This window comes from Bos mutus, chromosome 2, assembly GCF_027580195.1.
Source record: "Bos mutus isolate GX-2022 chromosome 2, NWIPB_WYAK_1.1, whole genome shotgun sequence".
Lineage (NCBI taxonomy): Eukaryota > Metazoa > Chordata > Mammalia > Artiodactyla > Bovidae > Bos > Bos mutus.
The window spans coordinates 130,021,928-130,038,371 of NC_091618.1; the positions used below are offsets into that span (position 1 = coordinate 130,021,928).

General features: G+C 39.5%; 2 protein-coding genes across 5 annotated transcripts in view; one reads left to right on the forward strand and one right to left on the reverse strand.

Moving 5' to 3' along the window:
• Positions 1-3,969, forward strand: part of C2H2orf88 (chromosome 2 C2orf88 homolog) — a 38,072-nt gene extending 34,103 nt beyond the window's left edge. For 2 of the 4 annotated variants that reach the window (XM_070359607.1, XM_070359621.1), the window contains exons 2-3: positions 1,024-1,165; positions 1,387-3,969. In XM_070359607.1, coding sequence (XP_070215708.1) covers positions 1,557-1,844 — 288 coding nt within the window. In that variant the 5' untranslated portion in view covers positions 1,024-1,165; positions 1,387-1,556 and the 3' untranslated portion in view covers positions 1,845-3,969. The remainder of the gene's footprint in view (positions 1-1,023; positions 1,166-1,386) is intronic. The other 2 variants (XM_070359600.1, XM_070359610.1) reach the window with 1 other exon arrangement.
• Positions 3,970-7,528: 3,559 nt separating this feature from the next.
• Positions 7,529-16,444, reverse strand: part of HIBCH (3-hydroxyisobutyryl-CoA hydrolase) — a 115,351-nt gene continuing 106,435 nt past the window's right edge. The window contains exons 12-14 of the mRNA XM_070359586.1: positions 15,590-15,709; positions 11,040-11,073; positions 7,529-7,871 (exon numbers count right to left, since the gene is read on the reverse strand). Of these exons, the coding sequence (XP_070215687.1) occupies positions 7,756-7,871; positions 11,040-11,073; positions 15,590-15,709 (270 nt within the window). The 3' untranslated portion in view covers positions 7,529-7,755. The remainder of the gene's footprint in view (positions 7,872-11,039; positions 11,074-15,589; positions 15,710-16,444) is intronic.

Genomic DNA, 16,444 nt, shown 5'->3' on the forward strand with positions numbered 1-16,444 from the left:
ATGATTTATTCTCATGTATTTTCAGTTATTGTCATTGTTCATCTCTTTAGATCTTCTAGCTCTTTATTAAACATGTATGTATCTTCTTGTACTGTGCCTCCATTCTTTTCCTGAGACTTCAGATCATCTGTACTGTCATTACTCTGAATTCTTTATTTGCGGGTAGACTACCTAGCTTTACTTCCCTTGGTTGTTGTTTAGGGCTTTTATCTTGTTCATTGTCTGTGACATATTCCTGTGCCATCTCCACTGTGTCTGACTTTCTGCGATTGCCCTTTCCATTTCACAAGCTGCAGGGCTGTAGTTCCTCTTGCTCCTGCTGTCTGCCTCCTGGGGCACGAGGCCAGTCTAAGAGCTTGTGCAGGCTTCCTGGTGGGAGGGACTAGTTTCTGTCCATTGGTGGGCAGGGCTATTTCCAAGGATGTGTTTAGCTGGCAGTTATGGGCTCATGAAGACTTTAGGCAGCCTGTCTGCTGATGAGTGGGTCTGTGCTCCCACCCTGTTGGTTGTCTGCCTTGAGGGTTCCCAGTACTGGAGCGTATAGGGTCTGGGGTGGGGCCAGGTTTTGGGGAGAAAATGGCCACCTCTGAACTTCCCTCATGGCTCAGCCAGTAAGGAGTCTGTCTGCAATGCAGGAGACCTGGGTTCGATCCCTGGGTTGGGATGATTCCCTGGAGAAGGAAATGGCAACCCACTCTAGTATTCTTGCCTGGAAAATCCCATGGACAGAGGAGTCTGGCAGGCAGCAGTTCATTGGGTCACAAAGAGTCAGACACGACTGAACAACTTCACTTCTCTTCTTCACTTCTCTCTATGGCCACCTCCAGGAGAGCTCATTGTTGTTCTTCAGTCATTCAGTTGTGTCCAACCCTTTGCGACCCCATGGACTGCAGCATTCCAGGCTTCCCTGTCCTTCACTATCTTCTGGAGTTTGCTAAAACTCATACGCATTGAGTCGGTGATGCCATCCAAACATCTCATCCTCTGTTGTCTCCTTCTCCTCTTGCCTTCAATCTTTCTCAGCATCTCACCTGGCCAAAGGAGCTCATACCAGTGAGTTTTCCCCAGGATTATGCCCATCAGTGTTCTTGTCCCTGCGGTGAACTACAACCAAAGGCTATATATCGTTTGCTGAACCCTGGTGTACATAAAAAAAAAATCTAAGGTAACAACAGTTTGACTCTTTTCAGTTTTATAAAAGTTTCATGATCTTGAAAAAATGCTTCCTATTTCTTAATTGCCAGTTTTGAATGATTATCTTTTCTATTGATAAGATAAAGCTGTTGATACCTTAGTAAAGTAGTAAAGATTTGTTTCTACTTGCTACCTAATTGGGCACAATTTGCATTATATGACTTCAAAATGAAATTTACCTTCTCTTGACAGATCAAACACTACATGTGAAGATTGGTGAAAGGGAATATTGATTTCTGAAGTGTCCTGGAGAGGAAAAACACTGGTCAGTATCAAGTGGACAATGCTTGGTGTTTTCCAAAGATGCTATTGAAGTAGTCTTTGCTACTGCTTCCCTTCACTCAGTCAGAGCTCTTCATAACATGGGCTGCATGAAATCAAAACAAACTTTCCCATTTCCCACCACACTTGAGAGTGAGAAGAGGCATGTGAGTGAAGAAAACTTTATGCCTGAAGAGAAATTTCTACCCAGGATACCTTCTCTAGTTAATGTCAAAGAGGAAGTGAAGGAACCCCCGGGGCCTCAAATTGTGGTCTTCGAATTTGCACAGCACCTGTCCCAGGAAATCTTGAGTGATGCCTTGCAGCAGTGGGCAGGCAACAACCTCAAGTACTATGACATCCCATATATTGAGAGTGAAGGGCCTTGATTCTATGTGTAGGATGACAACACTTTCTTGAACTGTGGATAAAGTTGGTGCTAGTTTAAATACATGAAACAATAGCAGAAACTGGTGTGAATAAATACAAATAACTTCATCTGGGTGTAAAGAAAAATATTACAATAGCTTCAAGAGTCTAATACCTAAAATGAAGTGTTTTAAGCAGTTCTACATTAACAGCAGTTTCTCTCTGCTTGGTCTTGGATTTGAGTCATTAAAGGTTTAAATGTAAGTCCTCTGGAGCCACAGGAATCAATCAGCTGTGTGTCACACCACTTCCTTCCAGAGGCAGTAATGCCATCACCAAAGAAGTAAGAATTTTAAAAGCACCTTGGGTTTACAAAATAACTGTCAATTTAAACAAAACCCGCAAGGTACGAAAGGATTTTTCTTGAAATGCCTGGGTAAGGGAATGGCACTCAAGCCAGAGTGGTTAACGATGGGTTTGTTTGTCAAAACCTTTTGGGTCAAGGTTTGGATCCCTCCTTAACACAAATGGTCAAACATAAGAAAGCAACCCATGTGGAAGAGGTCTACCATGAACCCTGTCCTTAATTAAATATTTACTTTTGTAGATGAAAAGCATAACTATCACCTGGATAGTTAGGGCCCTAACTAATCACAGCTGTTATTGGATGATTCAGACTTTGCATATAAGCATCTTAATGAGATACAATTTATAGAAGTCATGACAATGTTTACTGCACTGAATTAGGTAGCCCAGTGATATTACTATATAAGAAAACAAGCATGCATAGCTTTTATAAACAGCAATCCAAAAAACTAAAGTAACAGAAACCCTAGCTGGTGAGGTAGGAAGAAGAACCCGGTCTCAGTGCTGCATGTGTGTTAAGTTTTACTGTCTCACAGATATAAGGGATTGGTACATGGACAGGCACCATTCAGATTACTATTCGGATTATGCATGAGATTTATAGTTATTACAAAAGATCAAATACTCCTCTAAAGGAAATATTCACATGTATATTTTTACTGGTAAAAAAGCCCATGGGGGCATTTACAGCCATATACTATACTATTTTCATAAATTTGGCTTTTTGGGGAAGTTTTCTGAAAAAAAAAAATAGTTTAAGATAGTGACAGAAAATTCAGGAAAGCAGAAAGAAGATACCAAGAAGACATAACTTGCAAGAAAACTGATACATTATAAGATCCTTTTACTAAGATACAGTAGACCCTTATAATCAAAAATAAAGAAAGGCAGAAAAAAGCTTGTGACCTCTAATGACATAAATGTATATGACCTTATGAGCAAGCAGAATTGTGACCTCTAGTTTTAGCATTATACTTTGAAGCCCACAGTCAAACAGACTAAATTCTCCAAGGTAAATGGGCAAAGAAAATTTTTCAAAGTGACAGGCGTGTCATCTTTCGTTGCATTTGTACAACTGGTCATTTAACCTTCACCTGCTCCCAGGGTTTGTACTGTACTGTTGTACTTAGCACCAGAAACAGAAGAACCACCACCCTGTTCATACAAAGATCTGAAGTCACAAGGCTAAGAATAGAAAGTTCCCAAAACATGCAAAACATTTCCAGCTCATGAAGAAAAATTTAGTTTTATGAGTGTTTATACTAATAACTCAGACAAAAGCCTAGATGTCATTTTTCATTCATTTTATATCTCACATCATATACTTTCACTACAAGGTCATTGCTGTTTAAAAGATATAAGTATATAAGATAATACATATTATGGTGAGAACACAAAGCCATATGAAAGTGCATTACACTAGATTTTTCAGCATACATAGGGATATAGACTAGTAGGCTTTGATTACACCTAAATATTTTAACCTCAGGTTCCTCCTTTGCCCTGGCCTTTACTTTCTAGGGGAGTAATACAACGATGTCTGCCAGATCGTAATCTAGCTAGAAGCCTAATCTCTGTTGCCACCCTCTCTGATTCTATGGCTTTGTCACTGAGCACCACCTCCTCGCTCCCAACTCATTTTAACAGAGTTATAGTAGCTTGTGACACAGAGACTTAAAGCTTGTATAATCAGTGAGTTAGTGGATAAACCATGTTGGGGGCAGGCAGGAAACAGCTAGATCAAATGTACTGCATATGACTGTTATCAAGATATAGTTTGGTGTGATGGCAAAATAAACGAGAACATCTTTGACAGGATAATTCCATTTCTAACCTGCCTTAATATTTAAATATCAGATTTCCTCCATTTGAAGGTCTTTCATGAACAAAGTAGAAAGGCTGTTTGAGAAGGAAGGAGACAGACATTAAGAAGACAAGACTGAAAGAATTATTAGCTACTGGACCTGAAAACATTTGTTCAAACTTAGATCACAAACACGGAGAAATAAGAACAGTGACCAAACTATAAGGGAAAGAAAAGCGGGGGAAAGAGGGACCAAGAAACAACACTCCCATCAGGCTCTAAAAACAAGCTTCCAGTATTGCTATTTGAGGGCAAGACCTGCCCCCGCTCCCACACCACTCCATTGGTTACCACATGACACGTGCAAAACCATTCAATCTTTTACCTCAAAAACACCCGGTGGAGGGGGAGATGAATGCCAGCAGATGACAGAGTACCTGCAGGGGCAGCTGTAGAAGCAGCAGATGAGCGGAGAAGAGGCACCAGTTCCTCACTTAAAGCCCACACACCCACAGACACACTCTCACCACTCCCTTCCCCATGCAGCCTCTCTTCAGTGCTAGTCACCACCTTTTTTGCCCAGGCCTTTGATCCGAGACCTCTCCAGTTTGTTGCCTTATCAGTTCTTTGCAAACCACCTATGGTTATTAGCACTTAAAGCACAATTTTGAAGGGGATAAATGTGATCTTAGTCCCAAAGGAATCGTTTGTGTCAAACTGCCTTATTAGTATTAAAGAGAGACATGCTGAATGAATCAAGTAGCATGACACGTGTATAGCCCACTCGGTATCATTGGCATTTTATGAGATAGGGGAACTATACTTTTGTAATTAAATATTTTTAGAAATCAGAAGTTAAGAGACAAATTATAATATCAATGAACAGTAATTTAAAAACAAAGTTCTAACAAATAAATGGCTTGCTTAATCATAATTCCCTCATCCTGTATCTTTGTGACCAAACTGGACATGTCTTCCCTGCAGCAGTGGACACGAGCTCAAACGTACTCCCTACATCTTGAAATGACATTTGTTAGCAAATTCTCTTCACTGTAAGACTTACCTATGAAATGGTATATTTTTTCCAATTATTTTTGTGAAAACACTTTTCCTAACTGTACAATAAAAGTCCAGTTGCAATTAACTAGTTATGAGTTCTTGTTTAATTGATGCAAGCAAGTCCTTTTTCCCATTGTGTGATTTAAAATTTTTTTAACATAAAGGACTTAACATTTTTTCCATTTCTAGCAAATACAAAGAAAATAAAGATCCATTTATACAAAATATTTTCCTAGATCATTTGCATCCACATTTAGGAGCTTTAAAAATATAAATGTAGGACTTCCCTTGTGGTCCAGTGGCTAAGAGTCCATGCGTCAACTGCAGAGGGCATGGGTTTGATCCCTGGTGGGGGAAGAGCCCTCATGCAGTGGTGGGCAGCCAAAACAAACAAAAAGAATATAAATGTAAACATGTTCATTCATTACTATGGCATCTTTTTTCCAAATATGTTCCTAATTTTGGGGAAGGGGAGTGATGATTCATGTTAAATATATTGAGAACAGAAAATGTAAGGCAAATCCTTCTGGACTGCAATTTTCTCATCTATGAAAAGAGTGCTGGATATAATCTTTGTCTTTTTCAGTTCTGCCTGCTTTTCAGTTTTCAAAACTAAAGTTCTCTTAGTTTCTGAGGGGTTTGGAATGAAGGAAAAACTGAACCAAGTTATAAAATAAATTATAAGCTAATCTTTAAAAATGATTCTTACCTAGACATTAACGTCCCAAGTCTGGGACATCCACAATTGTGTTGTTGTTCACTCAGTCGTGTCCAATTCTTTGTGACCCCATGGACAGCAGCACGCCAGGCTTCCCTGTCCTTCACCATATCCTGGAGTCTTCTCAAACTCAGGACCATTGAGTCAATGATGCCATCTGACCATCGCACCCTCCATCGCCCCCTTTTCCTCCTGTCCTCAGTCTTTTCCAAGCATCAGGGTCTTTTCATATAAGTCCGCTTTTCACAACAGGTGGCCAAAGTATTGGAGCTTTAGCTTCAGCATCAGTCCTTCCAATGAATATTCAGGGTTGATTTCATTTAGACTGACTGGTTTGATCTCCTTACTGTCCAAGGGACTCTCAAGAGTCTTTTCCAGCACCACAGTTCAAAAGCATTAGTTCTTTGGCACTCAGCCTTCTTTATGGTCCAACTCTCACATCCATACGTAACTACTGAAAAAACCTTAGCTTTGACAGTTGTGTACCTTAAACTCATTTTGTCAACAGTAGCAATTACTGAAGGTATTTCACAGAACAAAAGGGTTTCAAGTATTTTCTTGAAACCAGAAGGTTTTCAAGTTTTTTCTCCTGATTTGAACTACTGTAAGGATAAATTACTGTTATCACACCAAAGTCTGATGTAAATTGCAGAGTGTCTATCTTAAGAGATAAGAATTTTCTAATACCTCATTCTGCCAGATTAGCAAATACTGCAAGCAACAAGAAATAATGCTTTTACTTTCACCATAGGAAGGCATTCTGATTAACTTCAGGGAAGGCCAAGGCTGAGTTAATAATAAAGAAACAATCTCATAATAACCTTTTTCTCTCTGCTTGAGATTCTAATGTTATAAAAGGAACACTTTAGCTACAGTAACTCGGAATTCTTTAAAATAGATTTTTATACTATGAAATTCTATGAAGTGTTAACAAAGTATCCAAAAAACATTTTATAACCTACATATAAGTTTACTTAACATTAAACTTAACATTAAAAGCTTACTCCTTGGAAGGAAAGTTATTACCAACCTAGACAGCATATTAAAAAACAGAGACATTACTTTGCCAACAAAGGTCCGTCTAGTCAAGTCTATGGTTTTCCTAGTGATCATGTATGGATGTGAGAGTTGGACTATAAAGAAACCTGAGCGCCGAAGAATTGATGCTTTTGAACTGTGGTGTTGGAGAAGACTCTTGAGAGTCCCTTGGACTGCAAGGAGATCCAGCCAGTCCATCCTAAAGGAAATCAGTCCTGAATATTCATTGGAAGGACTGATGCTGAAGCTGAAAACTCCAATACTTTGGCCACTTGATGCGAAGAGCTGACTCATTGGAAAAGACCCTGATGCTGGGAAAGACTGAGGGCAGGAGGAGAAGGGGATGACAGAGGATGAGATGGCTGGATGGCATCACCAACAATGGACGTGAGTATGGCTAAACTCCGGGAGTTGGTGATGGACAGGGAGGCCTGCCGTGTCCAGTCCATGGGGTCGCAAAGAGTCGGATGCAACTGAATGACTGAACTGAACATTAAAAACCAATATCCAGAGCCAAAACATAAAATTCCCATTTCAGTTAGATATGCTAACTCAGGAATCTCTAAAGACCTTCAAATTTTTCCATCTTTTAAAATAGAGGTTGGCAAACTTCTTGTGAAAAGGACGAGACTTAAGTAAATATTTTAGGCTTTGCAGGCCTTACAATCTCTACTGCAACTACTCAAAACAGCCATAGATATGTAAACAGATGAGTAAAACCATGTTCCAATAAAGTTTTATTTATAGACAATGATATTTGAATTTCATGTAATTTTCACATGCCATGCTATATTGGTCTTTGATTTCTTTTCTCCCAAATTTAAAAATGCAAAAACCATTCTTAGCTGAGCGATATAAAAAAAAACAGGCAGGAGGTTGGCTTTGGCCCATGTGCCATAGTTTGGCAACCTCTGCTCCAAAATAATATTTTAAAAATCCAATCATTTCAAAATTTCAAATCATTACTTCCCAGAGATTTGAAGTAATCATTCAAATCTTCATCAGTAACTTCTTTTAGGTCAGCTGGTTTCCACTTTGGACTCTGGTCTTTATCTATTAAAACTGTCAAGTAGAGACATAAGAAATGTTAATATTTATTTTTTTCTGGTATTACCAGAATTTAATTACTGAATTGACACAAACTACCTTGGACTAGGCATATTTTTCTACAGCACTTCTTTTTCTGCAAAGTTGAAATTTTTGTATATGTTCCTTCCCCTACTCCCCTTAAATTAAGCCCCCACAGAATGTGGATGATGACCTAACATGCTAAGCCTGATGCTTCTAACTTGAATACAGCCTACTGAACTAATCCAGTGATTTAAGCCTTCGAACTTTTTCTAATAAAATCATAAATGAAATCTCTGCTGTAAAAGAGCTAAAACCAGAGTTGGTGTGGTTTGAAGGGAAGGCAGGGGAGGGTGGAGGGCCCAGATCTGTCTTCTAACCTCTACACTGAACTGAGAAGAAAATTACTTAAGGTACAGGGAAAGAGACTTTATGCATAATTAATATGCATACTGCTGTTTTGCTGAATCATCTAGCTCACACTGAATTAAAACACCAGACCACCTCAGGTTATCATGAGAAGCTCTACTTCTCTTATTTCAAGTATAGTCATCACTTAGCATAGCCACACAGAATCCCCACAGGATTTTAAGTATGAAGCAATCCATAACCTCCTTCTAACAGGGAGGAAAATGTCAGTTTCCTGGTTGTGATCACATACTACAGTTATACAAATGTTACCATTTGGGAAACTGGGTGGAGGGTATGGAGGACCTCTCCATATTATTTCTCACAACTACATGTAAATCTACAATTATCTCAAATATTAAAAAAAAGAGAATGAGCTGTGGTAGGGAATTTCAACCACGCTTAGATTGTGCATAATTCTTGTGAGGAATGAAAATTAAATTTAAACATACAAGGCCAACCAGCCAACATTAAAAAATGAGTTTATCACTAAAAGGCTAAATAATTAAAGAAGCAATCTGTGGCGGATTCATTTTGATATTTGGCAAAACTAATACAATTATGTAAAGTTTAAAAATAAAATAAAATTAGAAAAAAAAAGAAGCAATCTGGGAACCAAAGGCAGCAGGCTGCCTCAGGAGATAGAGGGAAGCGGGATTTATGCATAATTAAATGTGGATACTGGAGGGTTCCAAGGTTTGGCTGCCTGACTACAGGATTCCAGTATCTGATCAGTGGTGATACTGAACACTGATGCTATGATCCCAGCCAATTTGAAAGTTTTACATTCCCTGGACAGAGTAAATAAAAACAATCCTGGAACATTCTTTCTACAACAATCTCTTTTAAGCTCTCAAGTCAATGCTATATACCTTCTTAACAGTCTACTGAAGGACAAAAGCAAAGAGAATATTAATCAAATCTTCAATGTTACTTGATTTTAAACTAACAACATTTTTAATCCAGCACAGATAAAACATTCTTGCCATGTAGGAAACAGGTTTTTCAGAAGGTTTCATGAGGTACCACTCAAAACTCTAGTTGGTAACTCTCCAGCAAATCTGAGTTAATCCTTTTAAAATTCTTTTCTGTAAGTTCTAAAGGAAGAAGTTTATTCAAGATGTTAAGAGCATTTCTGACAACCATTCCTCTAATTTGGTAGTTTAATTAATCTGCTAACATACTTTATAATTAGCAAATTGTAACAAACATTTGGTTATGCAAGAACATTTTAACAGTTTTACTCAGAATAGATACTGCTTTCTGAATAAAGAGGTTATGCTTAAAGATGAGGGTGCATACTTACTCTTCATTAAAAAGTAGCTTGATAAGCCCCTGCCCTGTGAACTAGAACTTTGATGTCACTTGGTTTCAGTCCTTTTTCCTTAAAATATCTAACGGTATACCTAAAAATAATACCTTTCTTTTTTAAGTTAAGAAGGGCTTCTATTAACATACATTGAATACTTTAGCAGCATAACCCAAGTAGCACACTGCTGCTGCTGCTGCTAAGTCGCTTCAGTTGTGTCCGACTCTGTGTGACGCCACAGACGGCAGGCCACCAGGCTCCCCCGTCCCTGAGATTCTCCAGGCAAGAACACTGGGGTGGATTGCCATTTCCTTCTCCAATGCAGGAAAGTCAAAAGTGAAAGGGAAGTCGCTCAGTCGTGTCCGACTCTTTGCGACCCCATGGACTGCAGCCCACCAGGCTCCTCTGCCCTTGGGATTTTCCAGGCAAGAGTACTGGAGTGGGGTGCCATTGCCTTCTCCGAAGTAGCACACAGGTCCTCCTCAAATCAGAGGTCTAAGCTCTGATCCACATGCAGCAAGAATTTGCAGGGAATCAGTGGAATGAATGTATGTTTTCTATAAAACATATAACCATCTCCTCTGATTCAGCTCCATGTGTTCTCTAAAAGGATTTTTTATTTCTTATACTATATCATGCCAGAAATGAAGAGAATTCTACCATAGTGACCAGTGTTTACTGAAGCTTACCGCTCAAAGAATATAACCTTTTATTCAGATAAAGTATATCCAGAGTCTGTACTATATTAAAGTGATAAATAAAAACACAAGAAAGGTAGATATGTGAAATACATGCAGAGGGAAATAACTCATTTTATACAACATAAATGACAGCTATTATTTATAGGGATATGAGCTCATACATAAAAAAATGATTGCAAATTTGCTAGAACAAAAATCAATTGCTTGTTTTTTCTTAATATTCTGATTGAAGATGACAAGCAAAAATAGGAATTAATACCATTTGCAGATGCTGTGAATTATGTCATGCAGTTTTTTCTCAAGGCAATGTTGAGCTGCTAGGTACAGGCAAAGTGGTAGATGGCAGGGTTCACCATGGCCAGGGTTTCACCAAGGCGGGACAAAAGAAGAGCAGGGACCTCAGGGCTTTTTGCAAGAGAACAAAGGCACCTTTCAAAGGCTTCAGCTGCAGAATGAGTTGACAAACCCACACTGCACTCAGCCAAGGTAGTCCGTGTGACTGCTAGGAGCAGGATTACTTCTTACATATAAATTAGGGAGCAGTGACAAGGCTACTGGAATTTTTAAAACAATTTTGGTTTCAAAGATTGATCTTCCCTCATATGCCAGTTGGTAATATTAAAATTTTTTTTCAATCTTTACAAAAGTTTGATTTTCACTAATAAAACAACTGTCTTTTTTAAACAATATATGCTCAAAAATCCCGTTTCCATAATAGCCAGGAAGGAAACAAGTGTCACTTACCTGCCCTAACGCCTTCATGAAAGTCATGGCCTTTCTGAAAGAAAATCAAGATTCAAAGAGGAATTTCTGGGCATCCTCCTTCCTGATGAGCCCTGCTCTTCCACCCTCTTTAGTCCCCACTCTCGTGGCCACACCCTGAGCCACGACATTCAGAGACTGGACCACCTCTGATCACCTCCTCCTATTCTTATTTGCTAAGTATCTCCACTGCTTCAAATCCCCGATCTTACTGAGCTCCAGTGACCTATGACTTTCTTACCATTTGTTCTGGCTTCACTTTGCTCTTCATCCAGCCCGGTTTCCCCAGTTATTTAATGCAGTCATTTTTTTCTTGAAAATGCCCTCATCTCCCTCAAGCCCTTTTCTCCCATTTAGTCTATCCTGCCAAAATCTCCACACCAGCTAAACCCTACCATTTATCTCTGCCTGCATTCACACAGCTAAATCTCACTGCAGAAGAACCATACAGCTGTGACTGGCTGCGTAAAAGTCATGATCACAAATCTCAAAGGCACAGAAAACTGCCTCACAATCCATGCTCTCTTTCCCACTGCTGGATATGACTTCCACTGTCTTCGTCCTCTCAACGTCTACCCCTAGGCAAGTTCTACTCTCTACACTAGATTCTCAACTAATGATTTAACCGCCTATATTCTCAGCTAATGACTTAACCTTTATTTTTAAAAAAGAAAGAGAAGCCCTAAGACATGAACATTCTCTTCTTCCCACTATCGAAAAACCTGCAGTCCAACTACAGCCATCTGCACCATGCCTTCCAAGTCCCAACTAAGGCAGAAGGGACCCTCCCCTGCCAAAGGCCAGTCCTCCCCTGCCTTCCCATTCATCTGCCCTCTTCTCAAGGGCTATGCCTGAGAAGGTCTCTCTCTCTTTTCCTGGCATGGTCAAGGTACACAGTATAACTCAGTGGTTAAGTACATACACTTCAAATATCTGGGCTCCTCTCCTGGTAACTACGTGACCCTGGGCCAGTAATTTCTCTACTTCCCAGTTTCCTTATATGAAATGATAATACCTCCATCCTGCTGCTAAGCTGCTAAGTCACTTCAGTTGTGTCCGACTCTGTGTGACCTCATAGATGGCAGCCCACCAGGCTCCCCCATCCCTGGGATTCTCCAGGCAAGAACACTGGAGTGGGTTACCATTTCCTTCTCCAATCCATGAGAGTGAAAAGTTAAAGTGAAGTCACTCAGTCATGTCAGACTCCCAGCGACCCCACGGACTGCAGCCTACCAGGCTCCTCCGCCCATGGGATTCTCCAGGCAAGAGTACTGGAGTGGGGTGCCATTGCCTTCTCCACGATTATTTTAATCAACATCTCAACACAACGTCTGACAGACAGTAAGTGCTCGGTAAATGTTAACTATTATTAGTAGCATCAACATAATCCTTTTCCCCTGTTGGATCATTCCCAATCATTTACAAACATGTTCTAGTAACTTCCACCTTTCAATATAAAAAAGGAATCTCACTTGATTTCACAGCCTCAGCTTCTACCCTGTTTCTCTTTCAAGAAGAAAAGGCTGTGAACACAGTCTTTGCTTCTTCGCATCCCATTTACTCATTTCCCCTCTTCTCCCCAACTTAGCACCCTGTAACTTTTGCCTCAACACACCCCTGAAACGGCTTGCCAAAATCACCTGTATCTTCAGTGCTGCCATTGCACAGTATGCCTTTATTCCTGTCTACCAGAGGCTTCGGCAGTCCTCCTCCTTGGGGCACTCCTCTCCTGCTTTCGTGACACCATGCTCTCCTGGTCCTCCCACCTCTGTCCTCCTCCTCTTCCACTGCTCATTTTCCTTCTATACGATCTTGTTGTCATTCAGTCGCTAAGTCATGTCTGACTCTTTGTGACCTCAGGGACTGCAGCACGCCAGGCTCCTCTGTCCTACACTCTCTCCTGGAGTTGGCTCAAATTCATGTCCATTGAATCAGTGATGCTATCTAACCATCTCATCCTCTGTTGCCCCCTTCTCCTTTGACCTTCAGTCTTTCCCAGCATCAGGATATGATCTTATCCACTCTAAACTCAACACAGCAGTGCCTAAGTAATCAATTCTGTTAAAATATAAGATTCTGGCCCTCCACTGCTCCAAGAACATCCAGTGCCTTCCCATTTTACTCAGAACAAAAGCAAGCAGTTGCCAGAGCTAAAACAGATGACTACTGCACAGGAAATGTTCAGGGAGGATTACTACCCTACCTACAGCCACATGTTGAAAAGTGAAAAGGAGAGAAAACCGATTAAGTCTTTTACGAGTTTAACTTCAGCTTTGCAGGAACTCATTCTTCTGCCCTGGGTACTGTATGGACATGATCCCATAAAATGCCATGACAGCAATCCTACTCCACATTCCTGCCTTTCTGGTTGCACGCCATGAGAATTACGGCACCCCTGCAGCAATCTTAGAAAGTCTAATAAAGACCTCCCAGGCTCCTATGCTCTGCATTGCCACTCCCTACCCTGTCAGCTCTGATCTTTCTCTCTCACCCACTGACCACCCCGCCCCACTCTATCCACAAGGCCTACCTGCTTTCCCAGAACAGGAAGGCCGCCCTCACCCAGCTCAGAGCCCTGTGCTCAGGTGCCGTCCAGGTGTGCGCTTGACTCACTAGCACACTTCTGGGTTTTCACTCAAAGATCACCATCTCAGTGAGGTCTTCTCTGTCATCCTATCTACAAGTTCAACTTCTATCCTCCTTATTCCACACCCTTCTTCCCAATTTACTTTTTCTCCTTAGTATTCATAATAATATACTACATATTTAACACATTTATCTATTTATAGTTTATCTGCCCCACTATAAAGTAAGTTCCACGAGAGGAGGGATATGTCTGTTTTGTTCACCTATGTATTCATGCCGAGCACATGGTAATAAGCACTTTTATTTGTTAAGTAAATAAGCAAATCTCCAAAGTTTTGTTTGTTTGTTTTTAAACTGGTGCTGTCTTTCAGACTTAAATTTCTAACCCACACCTGTAAACTCCAGCTCCTAAATGTGTTCTGTCCTTCATACCCATCAAGGCCTATCTATCTCCTACATCTGTCTCAAATCCAATTACTCCTCACCACTGTGACCTCTTGTGTCTAAGCCACTACTATTCTGCACCTGGATTACTGCAGTAAACTCATATCTGATCTTCACCCCCGCTCTGAAACCCCTCCAACCCCGTCATCACTCAGCAGGAATAATTACCTTCTTGAAACAAATCAAACCAAATCACCCCCTGCTGAAACCCACAAGGCTTTTCAACACGCTCATGTCTCACCCTTCAGGTCACAGGTGAGCTAACATCTCAAGATGTTTTCCTGGACCTACTTATCTAAAGGTTCCCCCATTCCCTCTTTTCCCCACATCATTCTATCACCAACCTTATAGGTTGGTGATTATTTTACTTATTTTATTTGTTTTTTATAGTCTCAGGAAACAATAAATTACACGAGAACAAGGACATACCACAACGTAATACCCAGCACAGTGCCTGGCATATGGCTAGCGTATTTGCTGGGAGAATGAAGGGAGGAAGGAACCAATCCATCCAGCCAGGGCGCTAATGTACGGTGGAGAACAGGGCCTGGGTGAGATATACTGGGTGGTGGTCAAGACTTTGGCCACCGGGCTTCACCTGCCATCTCTGTGCCACTTAATAGCTGTATCACCTGAGGCAGGTTACTCTTCTATGCCACTGTTTCCTCATCTGCAAAGTGGAAATAATAACAATACCTGCTTTCTAGAGACGGTGTAATATTTAATGGAGAGAATACATATAAAGTACAAACACAGTACTGACTTATAATAAAAGACCTCATTGCAATTTACATACTATGGAATAACCTCAAGATATGACTAATAGAGCTTAATTTATAGTTATATGAACTATTTTGAGTATCTTCACAATAATATTCCAGGACATGGAAGTCCATTAGGTATATCTGCTTTCTAGATATTAAACATAATATTTCCTTTAGGCAATGAGTTTATTAATGCAAAGGTTCTCTGCACATAACACAAAAGAGATAATTTTGCTTTAAAAGAATTTATCTGGAAGAAGAAATCACTATGACTAAAATATTTCATGAAATCAATAATATTCTATGTGATTATTGCCTATTTTAAGTGTATCCATAATGGTATTTTAATGCTAGTCTATTAACTGAAACATGTAACTGACTAATAACTTCCCTTTGTGCATTTTATATATATTTAGATTTAGAGAATTTATGCTTCTTGCCTATGCCTGAAAATGGCATATAATTTCTGAAAATGGTTATAATTTCTATTTGAATTTCAAGAAAGGTCAGAGTCCTTCTTACAATTACATGCAAATGTAACTGCTATTTCATAAAGGCTTAACAATCTAGTATTTCCACACACCTTAAGCTAATTGGCCCACTGTATTTTCACAGAGTAAATTTACAGACAGTTTCAATTTTCTTGTTTATAAATTTTCTATATTTATTATGTTCTATAATGAACATATATGACTTTCACAACTAGAAAATGAAAATACTTTAAAGAAAAATTCTTACCATACAAGCTTGACTCAGCCGATATTCCATAATTAATACTTCTGGCAAGGTCTTTGAAGACCCCTCCATGAGTTGCCTTAGTGTGATCTTTAGTGAAGTTGGAGACATTTTATTAATTACCTATTAAAGAAAAAAAAATTTTTTTACTAGCTTTAGCCCAATACTTCCTTTACTTTTAAATAATAAACTAGCTGAGCTTTGATATAAATCACATTAAAATTTGCTCCTTAACAATACCTTCATACAACAAAATCTCACAAAAGTAAGATTATGCCTTAGCCTAATCGTGGCAAAGCACCAAACAAAAGTTTTTAGTCCAGTACCAGGAAGATCATTTTTTCTTTACTAAAAAAAAATGTATAATGTTCTCTAAAGTTTAAATTCTGTGAGATTTAATCTCAAAAGAAGGAACACTAACAGAAAGAAATTCAAGTAAATTTAGATCATTTTACTCTTTAAAAATGCATTATGCATTAAAAAATGGAGCTGATACTGACATTAAATAGAGAGTAAAGACAATGAACAGGAACTGAGAGCTTAAGAAGCTAATTAAAGGCAACAAATTGGCTTATTCTTCATCTAACTCAAAAGAATATATAAAGGTATAGGAAAAAATATAAATGCATATAATTCTGCTCTCTTCTGATGAAAGACTACAGAATATTCCCAATCTATTAGTATACTATGAGATGAACTTTCTAATCCTTCCATTAAAAAACCAAAATCACTACTTTTTAAAGACTGTCTTTGGGGCCTCCCTAGTGGCTCAATGCTAAAGAATCTGCCTGCCAATGCAGGAGACACAGGGTTGATCCCTGATCCGGGAAGATCCCACGTGCCGCGGAGCAGCTAAGT